The sequence below is a fragment of the Stegastes partitus genome, unplaced genomic scaffold, assembly GCF_000690725.1.
Source record: "Stegastes partitus isolate 25-593 unplaced genomic scaffold, Stegastes_partitus-1.0.2 Scaffold75, whole genome shotgun sequence".
NCBI classification, from domain to species: Eukaryota; Metazoa; Chordata; class Actinopteri; family Pomacentridae; genus Stegastes; species Stegastes partitus.
In genome coordinates, this window is record NW_007577806.1 from 260,801 (window position 1) to 280,538 (window position 19,738).

Genomic DNA, 19,738 nt, shown 5'->3' on the forward strand with positions numbered 1-19,738 from the left:
AGCGAGCTCCGTCCACTCTACAAATTTAAAAGGATTATTCTGAACTTAGACCGTTGAGGCCAGAGCGAAGCATGTTCCCTTCCCCAAAAGGTTCAAATTAACGAGCTTAATACAGCATCTACACGCTTGAGACGCTGAGCAGAGGGTCGGAGGCTCAGGTTCACCAGATAACCCCGCTTACTGTATAGGAGGGAGCGTAGTGCAGTGGAGTAACGCCAGTTTGACTGAGGGATTATTGTGTGGTGATGCTATCATCACAACCACTCTCCCACTGTCTATTTATAGTTCACAGAGCTCTCCCTCCCTCTCTCTCCCTCTCTCCCTTCCTCTCTCTCTCTCTCAGTCTCTGTCAGATTCTCCATACTGAATGCCAAATGCATTAAAAGGAGAAGGTCAGAAAAAAACAGAACCACTAACCAGCAGTTAGTGGTTTCAGACTCAGAAAGAAATACAGCACCTGTCCTCTATCTTACACAGATGGCTATTCTGAAGTTTGTAAACTTTAAATACACCCCTATGTGACACATAAATATCATTTTCACTGCAGTGGATGACATTATTTTGCATTTGTGGATATGATTTAAATCAGAGAGTGAGACTGAGTTTGGAGTCCTATTCAAGGACATTCTGTGCAGACACATGGCGAGAAATTTTGACAGCCAAGTTCGTATTAAGGTGTTTCATTAAGACTTCAACCTGCAGATGCACCTCGTTTATCGAGTGGGTTATTTGATCCCTGGAATATTAAACTCAGTTCATTTAGTCAGCAAAGATCAAACTCAACCACGTTTCACTTCGAGCTCCAGCTTCTTTGTCCTGTGGATCACAAACCATGAGTTTCAGTTCAGTGTGGCCGTATAACAATTTGTCCATTTTAGGCCAAAGTGAATCCAGATTTTGATCATTTAGGAAGTAAAACCTCTCAAGACAGGTACCGTTTGCACTGGATTTAGAGATTCTACTTTTAAAGTAGCGAGTAGGAGGGTCTGGAACACATCAACATGGATGGTATGGCTGCTGATTTTGTCCGTCAGACAGCCTGCAGCGTCTGAGGCCGAGGCTGGGAACACAGACGAACTACGGCACCTTAATCTGGATTAGCTGCTAAATTAGAAGCCTGGTTGCTTGTATAATCCCAATGACAAAGTTCCGCCAGCCCCCATGGCCATTTGACGGCAGCGTGTTCATTCAGGACCAATCACACTGACCGCTGTAGCAGCCACAAGGTGCAGTCAAGTTAATACAAATATGAGATGGATGGAAGTACGTAATTAAAGCGACTAAAGAAAATCCTGTAGTGCTACTCTGCAGTAAATACTACTGAGAAAAGGGAACATATAGGACTGCTGTCAAGCATCATGAGAGCAGTGATGGCTCAATATCAGAATGTACAAATCAAAGTCCTGCATTCAGAATGCTTTTGAGATTAGAGAGATAACTGCACATAAAGAATCTAAAGTAAAAGCAGCTACTTTGCAGAAACATGGCGACTGTGTGCTACTGATACATTAATGTCAATGACAGTATTAAACTGTTAACACCAACGCACTGACACATGTGCTGCATTATACTGGTGTACATCTAGTGAGCGTAGCTGGTTCCAACTGTTTTATATAGAGTTCTGGAGTTATGTTCGGCTGTTTCTAACTCAGAGTCCCCAGATCAATCGAGGGGTTTTAACATGATCAAAAAATGAAACGAAAAAATTTCTTTGGGCTTTCTCTAATCTTTGCTTTAACTTGAAGAAGAAGAATGTGAGCGCAAACATGTCAGAGGACTCCTGAACTGATCCCCCCCTCCAAAAAAAATACATTATGGCAGCACATTTGAACTCCTGTAGAAGCAGTTTGGACCCATGTGCAACTACAAGTGTCTAAGATTTACATTTGCAGCAATTAGAATTAGAACACACATATGATTACAGTATTAAAATCAGTTTTCATGTTTCAAAAGAACACAATCCTAAACATACTGGTCTCTCTATGAATCGATGATACTACATACACTCACCGGTTGTAGGGTTATCTTTGTGATGACATTCACTGACATAATGCTTTCTCCAGCCTCTCACCCTGAAAACCAACCAAGTGTCGAACCCAGTTTAAACCTTTGCATTCGAACCAATACAAGTCGTAACGCACCAACAGTCTCTGCTTGGGTTGCAAGAAATGTCCTCACTACCCTGGTCTAAAACTCAAACTGGTTCTTCCAATGATAGCTTCCATGCACACACACACACACACACACACACACACACACACACACACACACACACACTACCACACTAGTAATGTCAGGCCCAGGCAGGGAAGCAGCAGCACATCAGGATGTGTCTGTCAGTCAGTGCTGGTGTGTGTGAGCTTAGAGACAACCTGGTTATATAATGCAGGCAGCAGCAGCAGCAGCAGCAGCAGCAGCAGCACAACAAATGTGCACTGATGTCCTCAGACTCAGAACACTACAGTCAGTTCATCCAAAAGGTTCACAAGGTCTCCGTGCTATTAAAGCCTGTGTAAACTGGACTCCCTGAAAAATCAACCAAGTTGCGTAATGGTCAAGACCCAACATAAAAGTAAAGTGCCATATTTTCACAACATTTGAACTTTTAAGATTGGGTCAACCTGTGTTTTTTTTATTTTATTTTATTAAATCTCTTGTAGCACAGAAGAATGTCCATAAACTGATCCCACAGCAGGTCATGTGTCGCTTGACAGACTTGTTAATATGCAAAGTAAGTCTGTATAGTTTTTCTACATCAGCTTTAAACGATGTGCAGCCTCCAAAAAAAAAAAAATGCTGTTTTCCAAATGCACTTTGGCGGTACACTGTCTGCGCGCAATCCGTGCGTAACGGGAATTCCACGCTGCGTGTTTCCACTTCTGAGAGCCGTGACGGACGCACACAGGCACGGCTGCTGCTGTCCCATTCATCGGACACGTATACATGTCATGTTTACCACAGCCACAGATACTTTCTGGAGGCAACACGAGGACGCACAACATTTCGCGTACAGACGAAGAAGTACAGAGACACACACACAACTTCCAGTCACAACCAGCGGACACCGAGTCACAGTCCCGGAGTTCAAGACGCAGTTTGAGACACTCACCCTGTGTGGCAGATCCGTCCAGCACGGAGCTAAAGTAGAAAAATAGATGTGAAAGAAAATGGCTCTCGGGCTGCGGTGAAAGGGAAGAGAGCTCAGTCCGCTGCTTGCCGGGATGTCTGGTTGGTATTTTACCTATAAACTGATGCGGCTCGTTCCCACTCGGTCCCACGGCTCCAATGTCACAGATCGCGGCCAATGCGAAGTCATGTAAGATCAGGCTGCTGCTGCTGCGTTTAAGTGTCAGCAGACGAATAGTAAACACAAGCCTGCTGCTGCGCGCGTGGGCTGTCAGCAGCTCATAAAACTCGGCTCACTTTGCATTTTAATTATGAATCACAGTTTATCGTCGCTTTCTGGTGGCGCAGCTAGCATTCAAACAGGCTAATGTCAGTTTACACTTATTGTAATGTTAGCCTAGCTCGATAGCTTCAAGCAATGGAAGGTTAGTTAAACTTTTAGTGGAAGAAATTGATTTATTTTGACACCTCGGCGACCTATAAAATCTATTTAATGTGCTATATGTATAACCTGTAGTATAGGTACATACACAGCCTGCTAATATTCCTTATAAATGTCAAGCAGCCGGACAGACCTGGGTCAGTTTGGGACTTATCTCCCTCCCCGTACAGGTATAAATTTGACTGGCGTGGTAAGCCTGTCTGTATTCCCACAGTCCTTGAACGCGTCAGCAGGCAGCGTGTGACAGACGTGTCGTGCGGTGACTCACGGCTGAGTCACGGCCTCGTGTCCCGCCCACACCGCGGTGGCGGCCAATGGCGCTGGTGCGGAAGTGTGCACAGTGGCCGACAGTCACGCAGCCGTCCACAGCTCCTCTGGGTGCGAGTTAAAGGGACGCCAGCCCCCCGGTCCACGGACGGAAATCGGTCCCGGTGACCATGAAAGGCAGAGGGCCGGACACGTTACTCACATGTGACAAACAGATGAACGGACATCGAAGATGAACCGGATCACAGAGTCAATGACCACAACAACAAAAGAAAAACCCAACTGAATATAACAGTTGAGACCACTGACCGGACAAAGATACACAGTGTTCACTTCATGCACAGAAAATGCTTCTTGACCCCTTTAGACTCTTTTAAACATGAATGTATTAAGAGTTTTTAACTGTAATTTTCTAAATAATTTGCTTTTTTAATGTGGTTACAAATCTTCCATGTTTTGTTAAATTACACATAATAAATAGTCAAATCATTGAAAAATGTATTCATTTACATGTTAACTCTGAAAAAAAAAGCCCAAACATCACCAACAACCATAAAGATAAAAAAAAAATCATATGATAATTTGCTCTTTTACAACAGCTGACAGTCAGAAATTCCATCCATCCATTATCTATACACCACTTAATCCTCACTAGGGTCACGGGGGGCTGGAGTCTACCCCAGCTGATTTAGGATGAAGACAGGGGACACCCTGGACAGGTCACCAGTCTATCACAGGGCTACACTTAGAGACAGACAACCAAGCACACTCACATTACAGTAAGAAATTGAATTAAGAATTGAGGTTAATTGGTGATTCTAAATTGTCCGTAGGTGTGAATGTCAGTGTGCTTGGTTGTCTGTCTCTAAGTGTAGCCCTGTGATAGACTGGTGACCTGTCCAGGGTGTCTCCTGGCTTCACCCTGAGTCAGCTGGGATAGACTTCCAGCCCCCCGTGACCCTACAGAGGAATTAGTGGTGTACAGATAATGGATGGATGGAAGTTTAAACAGGAAAAAAGATTCTGAAGAAGAAAAATGATGCAGAAATTCCCAATCTACAAGTTGACAAGATTAGTTCTTTAAACCCTGACAGTCATCGGTACACAGCAGTTCTTCTCAATATCTTTCAAAATATAAAACATCATAAGGACATGTAAAAAGGTTTTTAAAAAATTAGATAAAAAAATATCAGAGGGAGTCTTTCAATATGGCCTGTAAAGATTTCTGAACAGGAGTCTTGCTACAGAGCAGTGATTTAATGCTCTGTTTGTTCTTATTTTTTGGACATGAGTAGGTGGACAGTGTCTTATGCATTCATGCCAAATTTCATGCTTGTCCTTTCTTGAACACATGGTGGTTTTAACATGCGAGGAAACAATAAAATGAGCCAGCAGAGGCAGAGAGAAGACAACTAACAACTAGGGGTGTAACCAAGATAGGTTTCAGAACAGCCATAACACATGTGCTATACAACAATTTCATGAAGAAGGAAATCACGTAAGACACTATTCCATCGTTAATTACATTCCTTAGATAAAAGGTGGTATAATTTATGTCAAAACTTAAGAACTCTGTTGCAAACAAACCAAGTTGCAATTTGCAGTTGCTGCAGTTGTTTGAGTGGCTAAGTGAGACTGGCCCCAAAAGTGAGTCAGTCTCCATAGACCTCCATTATAAAGTGTCCAACTTTCCAGCAGGAACATCATGTTTACAGTTTTCTACAGCTAGTTCACCCATGGATGACAACAGTACATTGGGGGGATTTTTATACAACTCATCCATTTAAATTGTATGAAGACTTAAAGTTCTGCTAATTTGGAGGTGTGGCCACTTTGAGTAACACGTGGGGGCCATCATATGACAGTTCCTAGCACAGAGAACTTTTCATGGATTGCCTCAGCTCCACTCACACTTCACCTCTTGTGGATTTGTGGATTAGCTGGGACTTAGGAGAAGTCAGGCACTGCTCAGATGGTGAGAGCAGGAGCCACCAGACTGAGCTCCAAAGCTACTGTTCAAGACACCTATAGGAGACTACACGGCGGACTCATGAATCTTTACACACAGTCTGTAAATGAAACCAACAGAAACTGATGCAGGACTGTTATTGGCCTACAGTACTACTACACTACCTACAGTAGCCATTGCTTTTTATCTTATGTGGGTGGCGAGACCAACCTGTTTACATGTGCAGGTTCAAATTGCTGCTGATGTTAAGGGTTAATAATAATAATAACAAAGGCTGGTCACACCAGGATATAAATTCTGTTTCAACCCATTTTATTAGAATTACTGAGATCTAAGGATTCACAAGTGGCAAAGATATTTTGTATGAATGCTTCATGTAGAGTTCAACTTTTTTGACAGACTACGTCCATATTTCTATATACAGGGTATGCATGGCACAAACATGTCTTTACCCATGCTAAGCTAACGGACTGTTCATGCCTTCCATGTGTGGAAGGATACTTGTGACATGAAATTTCATAAACCACCTGAACTGGGTAGGGTCAGCTCAGACCCTCTCTGTGGACGTGTGCAGCCCAAAATCTGTGACCATGTGGATTGTCCACAGTGTGGCAAGGAAAAAAAAAATGCTGACAACAAATATTTGTTACAAGAGAGACTGTGCAGGAGGGGTGGCACGTGGCTCTGTGGATAGCACTGTCGCCTCACAGCTAGAAGGGCTTGGGTTTGAATCTCGGCCTGGGATCTTTCTATGTGGAGCTTACATGTTTTCCCTTTGTTTGTGTGGGTTCTCCCCGGGTTCCCCCGCCTTCTTCCTACAGTCCAAAGACATGTTGAGTTTAACTGGTGATTCTAAATTGTCCGTAGGTGTGAGTGTGAGTGTGCTTGGTTGTCTAACTCTAAGTGTAGCCCTGTGATAGACTGGTGACCTGTCCAGGATGAACCCTGCCTTCACCCTGAGTCAGCTGGGATAGACTCCGGCCTCCCCTACAGAGGATTAAGCGGTGTATAGATAATGGATGAATGGACTGTACAAGGAGATTCTTGGTCATCAGTACCTTGATCATTAACAGAGTTGTAATTGAAGTAGTGCTGCAGGACTTTGCTTTGATTTGTACCTCAGGAATATTCACTAACACAGTGCTACAAATCTGTTAGTATCAGCTATATCCTGTAAAAATTGCCCCGTGTGTTTTTCTGCCTTCGATATGGGGGGAATACGTCTGCAGCAGGCTGGTGCTGACCTACTGCAGTATGAACAGAGACACGTGTTCACATTGGTCTACGCACACGGACTGGGAAAGCCGGAATTAGTCCTTAGCAAGCCTGCTAACTCTCCGCTTGAGCTTCCGTCTTTAGCAACTTTTGGACAAAATGATGAACCATGGTAAACAAAATGTCTGAGGAAAGTAGACAGAACATCAAAAGAAAAAACAGAGAGAAGCTCTTGGTGCTGCTGTGACTGAGCTGGTCAGTGACTTAAAGAAAACCTAGTCACCTGATGTCAGCACGACACCACCAAGTTTCTGGCTCCACACTTTATTCTGCTTTAAATGAATTCACAGTTTACATACTACAGTGTCGCACAGGAAAAGTAAATGCTGTGATGTAACATGTGGTTATTATGGACTCACTGCAGAGAACACAGCTTCATATACAGCAGGACTATTTTTTGCTCAGTTCATCTTGTCAGTCAGCTGCATGTTTGTCTGAATGAACTGTAGACACACACACACACACACACACACGCACACACTCACACACACACACACACACTCACACACACACACAGAATGCTTTCTAAATGTCTGCTGCCCTCTGCCTGCTTAAATCTACCTAAGCAGTTTGACCTGGAGAATCAACGATTTGCCCCAACTGCCTCCCTCCTGTTTTCTTCCAACCCTGCACCTGCTTCATTTCCCATCTCACAGCTCCACCGCCACCACCCCAACGAAACGGGCAGTGTTTGCTTTGGACCGATCAACAGCGATACACAGGAGGAAGATTAGATAACCCCTGATTTGCATTGACCTCTAGTGGCAATCAGAGTGAGCTGCAACACTAATTCCTACACAGCCTCTTCAGGTACAACTGCCTCTGAGGGATATAAATAATTAACACATTAATTCACACAAGAAATCAATGAACGCATTGATCCGACAGAAAGCATCAGTGTACGTGGACTGTGTTTGTGTGGGTGGTTGCAGGAGGGTGGAGGTGTTTGAGCTCTGAAAATACTACAAAAGGTTCTTCTTTTGCCACAGGATTTAACTTATTTAGTTTCCTGCATAACACCCCAGTCTGTTTACTGATGAAGATCTGGTGAGACAACAGAAAAGTTGTGAGCTACTGAGGAATACTGCTATGAACTGGTAAACCTATTCAGCCACATAAAGTGTGAGGCTGTGATGGGGCGGCTGATAAAACTCATCTCCCGTGTAGGATGCATTTTTTCGTTATAGGGGACTCACAGCAGCCAACACTGGTTAAAGAAGAAGGACTGCTACACCTTCCATCAGGAAAATGGTGAAGGAGTGTTTGGGTCTAAGTGGCCATTGCCAGATTAAGCTGCTAGGACATCTGTTCATGTCGTATTTTTCCTGTTCTCTATGCAACTGCACATTACCAGAATCATCTGTCAATAACCTGTAGCTGTTGCCTCCACCTGCAGATTGTAGAAAACAGCTGCAGCCCAAACCTCCACCTACACATTGTCCTCTGACTCCTGCCTACAGTCTTAACCAGCAACCTGCAGCAGCCACCTACATCTGAAGACTTTGGCAGACAACCCGCAAGCTGAAAAACCTGAATCATCCTTCAGCAAAATCTACTGTCAGATCCTGGCAAACAGCTGGAGCAGAAGCCTCCGCCTGCAGCCCCTGTCACATTACACCCAGCATAACTTTGCAGATTCTGTCAGATGGTACAATCTGTTTGACAAGATTTACTTGTGTAGTTGTGAGGCCAAAGTTGCAGACCTAACATGCAGGAGCTGGCATTGTTAACAGCTTAACAACACAAGGTTGCAAAGTTTAACATGCTATGAAACATTTTACATTGACTAATTGGATGCAACCGTGTGCTCCACCTGCAGTCTGTAGCAGCTACAACCTGTCCTCCCACACTTCAGGTGCTGGTGACAAACATTTGCACCTCATACAAGCTCCTTTCCTGGAAGATCCCTTCCTGGACTGGGGTTGTTGTGGTTCCCAACACAGGCAAAGCAATGAAGAGATTATTGAACAGACTACCTGTGCACAGGCCTTGGATTCAAGGGGACCTGGACCAGAGTTTGAAGTGTCTGCTGGTGACATATTTTAATGGAAAGTCAATCAAATTAACTGCAGAGGTTTGCAAACCAACCACAAAGAAAGGGCCTCGAAGACACACAGTGACAGAAAACAACTGAAAAAGATGCAAAGAGGCTGTAAAGAGACAACAAACAACGACAAAGACAAAAGAAACAACCGGAGAAACAACAGAACTCCTGCATGGCCACGAACGAGTAGCTCCTGCTCGTGTCCAGGATCTCCAGAGACATCTCCCCCGATTCAGCAGCATCCTGTTAATATCAATAAAACAAACAAATAAAGGTGTTTTCCTCAATTCTGTTACTTGAACTGCACACAGTGTATAAATCTAGTTACTACAATCTGTCTTTGAAGTTGAAGGTAAATATACTCACGTCCCTGCAGCCTGTCCTGTGCTGCTTCAGTATTTCTACTTTCTCTTTCCATCAGGTCATTGTCAGCTTCACTTCATCTGCATCTGAAGAAAATGACACCAGATTTGGGGGAAGTTCTTGTCATGAATGTGAAGTGAAGTGAAGTGAAGCTTCCATGTAGGAGCTCTAACCTGACCGGACTCAACACCTGCTCCTCGGTGTCGTCTGTCTGTGCTGCAGTGACGTCCTTCAAGACTGAGACGTTCTCAGAGTCATGAGAGTCGAGCTGATGGAGAGATGACATGAAACCTGTCCGGGAATCTGAGAATATTTAACACTGAATTACTTGCTGAGTTTGTGCGTAAAATTACTGCTTCCTAAACTTGTAATTCACTTAAAAATATAATTTCACTTGCAGCGTCATTCTACCAAGATTGTGGCGACTTTATAATATTTTAGGTTCTTATTAGTGTCAGTGTTAATAAATTGAATCAAGCTATGAACGCTTCCGTCTAGGTTCAGTCCAGTACAACCGCTGAGACCGATTTCAACTGATTTTAACGGCTAAAATTAACTTTTAGTGTTTCACTACTAAATTTGTTATATTTTTTTATGTTATTTTATTTTTTTGGTGGTATGCAGCAAAACTTTCTCACATTTCCCTTTTTTTTCTTATTGTTTTAGGGAACAAAGAGCAGACAGCAGAATATATATAAAAATAACAGGAGACAATTATGATTTGTTCACTGGGGCAGAAAATTCAGCCCCTTTAGGCTGGAGGTTAGAGAGCATAGCCTATTTGTAATTTCGCCAATTTAACAATGTATTGCTGAAGGTTAAATTTAAAGTCGCCTTAATCCCACAAACAGACCGTAAAAGGAAATTGTTCTAATTTTCTTGGTAATTTTCGTGTTGTCATACAATCTATCATATTTTTATCATTAAAACTGTCTGATCCAAGAATTTTTAGATGACTTTGGGATTCGACTGCTGTTTTGCTTTTTCTAGTTTTTCCTAAGTTTGAGTATCAACATGTTTGATATGGGGCTGCAAGGTGGCGCAGTTGGAAGCTCTAGTAATTCAACATATTAACAAAAGTAGAACATTTTGCCTGTAATGTTCTGAGGATGTTTTGTAAATATTGTTGATATAACACATTATAACATGTTCTTCTGTGAAACATTCCCACAATATTACACAATGCTACATGGTCACAAAGAAAGGACGTTCTCACTGCAACATTTGGGTAATGTTTCATGAGTGACAAGAAGGAATTATGGAACGATGTTATGACCAAACATTTACAGAGTGTCTTTAGAGAATGTCAGTCAACCTTCCAGAAGAACATTTAGGGAACTAAAAAATAATAAAAATAAACATTCCTACTGAAAACATTACTAGAACTTTAGATACTGAATGGAGAGATTTTCCCTCAGGCGTAACAGAGAGGAGGTGGGAGGGTCAGTGCTCAGTCTGTGTTTAAACATCTATGTCTGAGAAGCAATGTTTTCACATGCAATCATTCACCGATAACAATTAGTTGTATATCGTGTTTTTGAGTGTGGTGGTCATCACTCCACACAGTGTGTTGAGGGTCTGCAAGGAGCTCTGAAAACTCTCTGACACAGAAGGAACACAAGTTGAGGAACAGATGGGAGAGACTGTGTGATGGACAGAATGAATGAAGTGGGTTTTGTGTTCTTTCTCACAAGGTTTAGATTCTCATCACTGTTATCACGTTTCTGTACCAGAAGTTGGTTCAAAGTATTTCAAGCTAAAAACTAATGCATTTAGTCTGAATAACTAGTTTGAATGCATCTTTTGTTGTTCTGCAGCATTACAGCTCCATCAAGTGGCAGAAAAGAGAAACAATTTAGGACATTTATTCATTTCTGTGCTGAGCTGATCACCTGATCAGGAATCAATTGTACATTCTTGTATCTGATGATGGAGCGACTGGGATTTCAGGATAAAATTTAATTTCCCTCACTCTGTGCATCTTTCAGTTAATTTGTTTCGTAATTAAAATCCAATAATAAAAAGTTAGAAGAAAGAAGTGGAGAATTATAATTAACAGCTGGAAGCAAATAATAAAGAACTGCAGCAGGAGAAAGAAGAACTCCAGGAGGACAAGAAAAACCTAAAGGAGAAAAAAGAAATAGAGGAATAGAATAAGAAAATGGAGAAGAGAAATGGAAACAGAAGAAGAAGACATCAGGAAGATGAATAAAGACCTGGAGGAAGAAAAGAAAAAACTGCAGGGGAGAGCGAAGAGTTGAAGGAGAAGAAAAGCAAAACTCCAGAAGAAGAAGAAGAAGAAGAAGAAGGACTGCTGGCTGTGAAGGAAGACGGTGACATGAAGGTGGAGGAGGAAGGAGCTCCCTCTGACTCGCCCCTTTTTATCACCTTCATCCCCCATGCTCACACCCATTTTACCACACACACACACACACACACACACACACACACACACACACACACACACACACACACACCTCAAGCGTCTCTGTCAGCAACCTGAAGTTCTCATGCGGCACACTTTCACTGTCACAGTCTTCTTGAGCAGTTTTCCTTCATTGTGGAACCATTGTAGAACTTATACAGTTCAAATGTCGACTACATTTAAACCTGTTCACTGTAGTTACCAAATGAGGTTATTGAATCTTTTAGTTTACAGCATGAACACTTTTTAATGAGCTACTGCCTCTTTATTCTTACTGTTGGTCCTCCTCTAAGTGCAGTTTGTGGTCACAGACTTGCTCTGTGGAAATGAAACAAAGAAAGAAAAACAAATGAATTTCAACATGTAAACACACAACCAGGATTACAGTGAGATTGTCAGCCCATGAATCCACTTCCACATGGCTCTTCTAGATCAGGTGAAGCATGCCAGGCACATTGTGCTGCATATATATTTAAAAATATATTCTAGATTCTTTCATGTTAACCCAAACTTAAATGCTTGGTCATTAGATGGGCTTCAGCAGTACAGACAGAACAGGATCAATACAGGACTGCACACTCACAGTCATGTTTTAAGAGGGAAAGATTACGTTTCTAAGTCCAGAGTGACAGACAGGAGGAGCTCTTGGGCCACACTAGTATCTCAAATTGATGTTTTAGAGCCAATCATCCATATGGATCTGCTGCAAACTGGTTTGTCTGTGTCCTCACTGACATCATTAGCCCTGGGAGTTATGTTTCTGTAGAATTTGAACCCTTACAACTATTTCCCAGATAGGGCTTTTTTTTATCCTAGGTCTGGCCAGAACCTGTCCAGCTCTTGTTCACACTTCCAGGTTGTCGGTGTCTCCACCAGCTCAACTCACTAACTGTGTCTTTTGCACTATCTGTGATGTGTAGTGACTGCTGATGCTACACTTTAGTTGCATGAACTAGAAACTTGTACAATGAAATGTGAGAGTTCCGGGGTGGCTGTGGCCCCCAGCTCCCCCTTGGAGGCGCCTCTGCACAAGTGTTGTGCCACCGTGCGTAAAATGGTTCGCTCCACCTGCAAACCGCGTCCTATAAGCTCCTGCAAAGCTCTTTAAGTCTCCCAGTTTTACCTCTGAGTCACAGCAAAGATGAGCTACGGAGACCGCTACACCTCGTCGTCCTACCGAAAGCTTTTCGGGGACTCCCCCAGGTTCCCCGTCTCCTCCTCCCGCATGAGCAGCTCCTCTCCTCGGGGCTCTCCGGTGCTCAGGTCCATGGCGGCTCCCCGCAACAGCGCGTCCTCCATGAGCCTGTACAGGAGGGTCGGCCGCTCGTCCCTCTCCTTCTCTCCGGTACCGACCGGCTCCCTGGACTTGACCCAGACCTCTGTGGTCAATAATGAATTAAAGGTCATCAGAACTAACGAGAAGGAGCAGCTGCAGGTAGGTGTGATCAAAACTAGGACCAGACGAGACAGATACAGACTACTGTGCACATTAGAAATTGTTTTTGGAAAAGTTATGCTTACATAAATATGACAAGAAAATGATCCAGTATCAGATACCCCCCTATCCAAGATGGGATCTCAGCAGTAACTGTTGACTTTTCTTGTCAATCAAATGACTAAAAAGAGACAAAACAGCAGCAAAAAAACACAAAACTATATCAAAGTGACTCCAAACTGGTGCTAACTGAGCGCAGAGAGCTGCAGACTGACAGAAGAGAGGCTCCTAATGATGCCAAACGACCAAGAGATGTGCAAAGTCACCAGGAAGACACAAAAAAATCCACCAACACATGTAACTTGACATAAAAAAGAACAGCTACAGTTAATTCAGCCTTGTTGTCTTCAGTTCTTATGTACAGTTTGTATCGTGAGGGCCTTTTACATCTGTGTCCTCAGAGCCGCTTTATTATAATCCATCCATGATAATAACATACCACTTTGAAAATGCTCATTTCGCTTTAGAGACACTTGTACTTTGGATACTTTAAGTAATTTTTAGTACCATTAGAAATGACAGAATTATCTTTTAATGGAGTGTTTCTACACGCTGCTGTTGCAACTTTTACACCAAAAAAAGACTTTTTTCCTGCTGTTGAGGAAAAAAGGAGAATTAAAAGAACGTTGTCGATATCCATCACAGCGAAAAGAGCATTTAGGAGAGATGGGATGTGTTTCTGTAGGTCAGCTGCATTTTTAAAGCTGCATCCACTATAATTAAAGCTACACTAATAAGTATTTTTATACAATCCAAAGACTACTTGTGATGTGACGGGGGTCGCCTGTAGTCATGAACTCACTGTCCTGCACCAGACACCAGACAGACAAAGTGTTCAGCTTGCTTTAGAAGATAATGAAGGATTTAGTGGCTGAAGAGTCACATCGTTCTCTCAGGAGTTGGTGGAGACACAGAGTTTAAAGGAGATCCTGGATGTAGTCATGCCAGGTGACCAGAAACATGCTGGATGTGCCAATATGTATATGTAATCGTGTTACCCAAATCTATTTAAGGTGGCAGTTTGTCTGTGTTCTGTTTGTAGGCTGTTCCCAAGTGGCTCAGCATTTTTAACACATAGCAAGTTTCTACATAATTCGTTAATGATTCGATGTTCTGAAACTAGACTGTTAGAATAAGGGGATTTTAAGTTTGGCTGCTATGTGATGTCAGAAGCTTCAACAGCAAGTTCAGAGTTCAGTAAATCAACACCTTCAGTCTGGGGCTGGTACAGTCCTAACGGTGTGTTTCCTGCTTCACAGGGTCTGAACGACCGCTTCGCCGTGTTCATCGATAAAGTCAGACAGCTGGAGCAGCAGAACAAAGTGTTGGAGACGGAGCTGGTGACTCTGCGGCAGAAGCAGGGCGAGCCGTCCCGCGTGGCCCATCTCTACCAGCAGGAGATGAGGGAGCTGCGTTCCCAGCTGGAGGAGCTGAACAGGGACAAAAACAGCATCCTGATTGAGAGGAACAACTTAGAGGACGAGCTGCAGGTAAGAGTATTTTTGACAGTTTTGAAAAGGAGCAATTTCAATTTGATGTGTCTCCTTTGTTTTTACTGCTACAAACCCAACATCCTCTCAGAAATGACAACGTTTCTAATCACGGTCCATCTTTTTTCTTTGTCAATCAGTGTCACATGATCTGATCATCTGTTTGATCTAACTGCTCAAATCTTCCGTGTCCGTTAACTCACTTCAGCTTCTCTCACCACTTTTCTCTCTCTTGTCTCACTTCAGAAGCTCAGTGTAAAGTATGACGATGAGGTGAGGGCACGGGAGGAAGCTGAGCAGACCTTGAGGTCTTTCAGGAAGGATGTGGATGATGCGGCCGCCGTGCGCCTGGACCTGGAGCGCCGGATGGACTCGCTGATGGATGAAATCTCCTTCCTGAAGAAAGTGCACGAAGAGGAAATTCAGGAGATGAGCAGCCTGATGGAGGCGCAGCAGGTCTCTGTGGAACTCGAGCTCGCCAAGCCGGACCTCACCTCAGCTCTTAAGGAGATCCGCAACCAGTACGAGTCCATCGCCTCCAAGAATCTGCAGTCGGCCGAAGAGTGGTACAAGAGCAAGTTCGCAAGTCTGAGCGAGCAGGCAACCAGGAGCAACGAGGCCATGAGGGCCAGCCGGGAGGAGATCAATGAGTTCAGGAGGCAGCTGCAGTCCAAGACCATCGAGATAGAGACCCTGAGGGGCGCCAACGAGTCTCTGGAGAGACAGATCACAGAGATGGAGGATGCACACAACGCTGAAGCCTCAGCCATGCAGGCAAGCAATCCCTAACGAGCAGAGGGATGTTTCAGCACACCTTGCATCTCATGGTGTCCAGCAGGGCTACAGTCACAACATTACACACACTCACTTATATGTTTGGCAAGTTTGATCTATACAAGTTTCATTTGTGTGGAATTCAACAGCACTAACTAAACTCCAACTAGAAAACGGCCTTTGACGTTCCCCTTTTCACCCACAGTAATTACCAGACTCTCTTTCTAGGAAACGTCTTTATTATGAGTCATTTACAGAACCTCTAAAATAAAGCTTTTCTGTTTTATATCCCAGTAACAAGACGACTGCTAGAAAAAAAAGTCTAAAGGACAGTGTATTAACTGGTAGCTGTCAAAACACTTATATGTCCAGTTTTTCAGTTATAATGAATGAAGGACAATTGAATTATATTTGGGTGCACTCAGGCAAAGCATTTCTTATTTTCTTTCCAGGAAAAGTGCAACAATACTGGTAATAAGCAGCAGTTTTCTCTGGAACCGTTTCTTTGAAAGAGAGCAGCTCTATTCACTTCCTGTAATGGGTTGTAATTTTGTCGTAACAGAAGAAAAAGAAACAGACCTCAGAAAAGGTGCATAAATGCAATATAGCACAAAACCGTGTGCAGAAAATTATCACTGCATCGTAAATAAGCCTACAGATAAAAGCTAAACTAGAATAGGAAATTCTAATTAGTTTTTGAGCAGTGATTGAAACCATAAAAGACAGAAACACTGTACTACTCTGATGCAGTCTTTGGAGATAAAAGGAAACCAACATACTCCACTCTCAGAGCGAGCACTAGAACTGTAAATGGTTAAAAGATAACAGACTTTAAGCGCTTGAAGTTAAAAGAACTACTTCAGTGCTGGGTAGAGAGCTGCTGCAGCACGGCTGGCACGGCGTTGCGTGGAGGTTGTTACTGTCTACAACTCTGCAGAATAATAGGATTGGAAGTGAGCAGATCTCAAGGTCAGGTTCATCATCAATTATGGCACAGCTTGAGTAAGGCTGTTAGCTAACTGCACACGGCAGGGTGTCCCCAACTTTTACATGGCAAGGACTCAGTAGAAGCAAGGAATGCAAACTGAAAGTCTTATAATTGAAATCGATCACTCATGGAGCACACTGTGATACTCACTATACAACCAGGTCAGATTGATGATTTGCCTGTTAGTTAAACACTGCTGGAGGTATTTGATGCTGTGACCCTTTCAGGATGTTCTGCTGCTGTAACATTTTCATAATTGTGGGAGATTTAGGGAAATACATTTGTTGATTATCTTTATTGGAATTTGATGCAAAGATCAAGAGATGATGACAGGGGGAAACAGCCAGCCTGGTCCTAAGCATAGTTTACCCCAAAACCACACCAAGTGACCGATCAGCCACAACATTCAAACCACCTGCCTACTATTGTGTAGATCCCCGGGACAAAGCCAGGACGCCACAGCCCTCTGGAGGTGTCCTGTGGGCACCAAGACAGGAGCAGATCCTTCAAGTCCTCGAAGCTGCGAGGTAGCGCCTCAGATTGATCGGATGTGTTTTTCCAGCACAACCCACAGATGCTTGATCAAATTTAGATCTGGGGAATTCAAGGCCAAGTCAACACCTTGAACTCTTTGTCATGTTCCTCAAATCGTCCCTGTAGAGTGTTTTCGGTGTGTAGGGAGCATTATCCTGCTGACAGAAGCCACTGCCATCAGGGACTGCTGGGGTGTCAAAACTTACATCCACATTAAAGACAAGGTTCAGCAGAACGTTGCTCAGAGCATCTCATTGCCTCAGCTGGCTTGACTCCTTCCCACAGTGAATCCTGCTGCCATCTTTCTCCACATAAATGATCACACAGATCAAATTGGAAAAAAAACACCAGGCCACCCTTCCATTGCTCTGTGGTCTGGTTCTGACACCCATGTGTCTATTGTGAGTAGCTCTGGGGAGGAACCAGCAGGACACTGTGACCTGTCTGTGGCTGCACAGCTCCATACGCAGCAAGCTGAGATACACTGTGTGTTCTGACAACTTCCTACTATAGAAGCATTGAAGTTTCCTGCAATCTTGAGCCTTGGGCCTCCACGACCCTGTTGCCTGTTCACTGGTTGGCCTTCTTTGGACCACTTTTTACTGTTCACTGCAACCAGGGAACACCCTAGAAGATCTGCTGTTTTGAAGCTGCTCTGACCCAGCTGTCTGGTCATCACAGTTTGAGCCTCACACCGCTTGTTATTCCTGCTTCCAACATATCAGCTAGTAAACAGACTGTTCACTTACTGGCTGATATATACCAGGCTCTCACAGGTGCCATTCTAATGGTATGATCAGTGTTATTCACTCTCTTGGTGGTGGTAATGTTACGGCTGATCAGTCACTGGTAACCATGTCATACTAGTGATGCTTTGAGGTGCTGGTAGTCACATGTTGTTGCATTTGAAAAAAACCCCCAACATGCTTGGTGTTTCCCCCTGATCCTAGTCTCTTTTGCTAAGCTAAGCTAAGCTAAGCTAAGCTAAGCAGTACCAAATTTCTCATCGAGACGTCAGCAAAAATGGTGAATAATGATATTTTTTCAAAAACTATCTCTCATCAGCAAATGACAGAAATGTAAATTTACAAATTTGCAAAAAGTTAAAGTATTGAGGCTTAATTAGGGAGAAATTCTAAATAAAGAAATCCTGTCAGTAACACCAAGCTGTGTTTAAAAAATTCTGGCTCCCTCTAAGGGTAAAAGTTAACGTCTAACTCAGGTTCAAAGTGAAGTCCAGACATGACCTTTAGTGTGTAGCTGTCAGCCTAACAAGCCTCTGTGACTGTGAGACTGACTGAAACAGTTCTTAGTAAAGTGACCCCGCATGTCAATTAGATTAACCTCTGACCTGCTAAATCGGATTCAGGAAGGCCATCTGGCTTTCACTGGCTTTTTACAGAAGGTAAAGCTGAGCTCCACAGGTGACTGAAACCAAAAGGAAATCCCCTAATAAACTTTAGAGGGACGCTTTCCAAGTGTCACGGGAAACTATATCCCAAATCAATGTCAGGCAGCTACCACTAGCTCATAGCTACAACAGAAAAAAAACCTATAGAGTAGCAGACTGAGACAATCTGTGGATGCAGTGAATTGTTCGACACAGCCGATAATCTCTAAATCCTGTCTCATTTCCACTGTAACAGGACACGATTGGCCACCTGGACACGGAGCTGAGGAACCTGAAGAGTGAGATGGCCCAGCACCTGAGAGAGTATCAAGACCTGCTCAATGTCAAGATGGCCCTGGACATAGAGATAGCTGCTTACAGGTGCTGACTGGATTTAAGAAACACAGATCGACATGTTACGTCAAAGACTAAATCACCCAGTTATTCCTGAAATGTATTCACTTATATAAAGACCCCCTCCAGCCATGTTTAAAAAATCCACTATGAATAATCCTTTGTGTCTATTTAGTTTTGCCACAAAAATGTTCAATAACAGGGTTAAAAATGACATCTGTTTCTTCAAACTAATGTATGAGGCTTTAAGTTTCCCCACTGCAGCGGTGTATGTTGCATTCTGGCCACTGATTGGCTTCCAAATGCTTTTACATCCAAACTGAGATTTAAGTTGAGTACAGAGAAACCCTCCTCCTTCAGCAAGTCAAGTAACAATAAGCAAACCACATCTTTAAATGGAGGGGGGGACTTAATTTTGAGTTTAACCTCATACCATTTAGAAAAAGAAAGTGTGTTTACCTTTTACCGCTGTTCACGTACATATTTCTGAAAATCAAAACAAATCATGGCTATTTCTTTACAACTAGACTCATTCTTACATGTGTGCAGCTTCACATTTGCTTCCTTTGATCCTATAAGGAAACTGCTGGAGGGGGAGGAGACTCACTTTAACTCAGGGATGTCGTTCAGTGCTGCCAGCTACAGCTACCACCCTCGAGCCTCAGCCGGCTCGTCCAGGAGCAGCCAGAGGGACAAAGAAGGAGCCAAGAAGGAAAGCTTCAAGGAGATGGGCGAGGACAAAGATGAGGCAGACATCAATTCCAACAACTGAAGACAGGGAACTCTGAATACAGACATACTG

The 19,738-nt window shown here is 43.3% G+C and overlaps 2 protein-coding genes across 2 annotated transcripts in view; one reads left to right on the forward strand and one right to left on the reverse strand.

Moving 5' to 3' along the window:
• Nucleotides 1-3,287, reverse strand: part of sertad2b (SERTA domain containing 2b) — a 47,100-nt gene extending 43,813 nt beyond the window's left edge. The window contains exon 1 of the mRNA XM_008276501.1: nucleotides 3,110-3,287. The gene's annotated coding sequence lies outside the window, so the exon portion shown is untranslated. The remainder of the gene's footprint in view (nucleotides 1-3,109) is intronic.
• Nucleotides 3,288-13,052: 9,765 nt separating this feature from the next.
• On the forward strand, nucleotides 13,053-19,708 carry LOC103353497 (alpha-internexin-like). Its single transcript, XM_008276502.1, has 5 exons — nucleotides 13,053-13,346; nucleotides 14,666-14,896; nucleotides 15,143-15,670; nucleotides 18,839-18,963; nucleotides 19,516-19,708. The coding sequence occupies exons 1-5, from the start codon at nucleotides 13,053-13,055 to the stop codon at nucleotides 19,706-19,708; spliced, it is 1,371 nt and encodes a 456-aa protein (XP_008274724.1).
• Nucleotides 19,709-19,738: the final 30 nt, after the last annotated feature.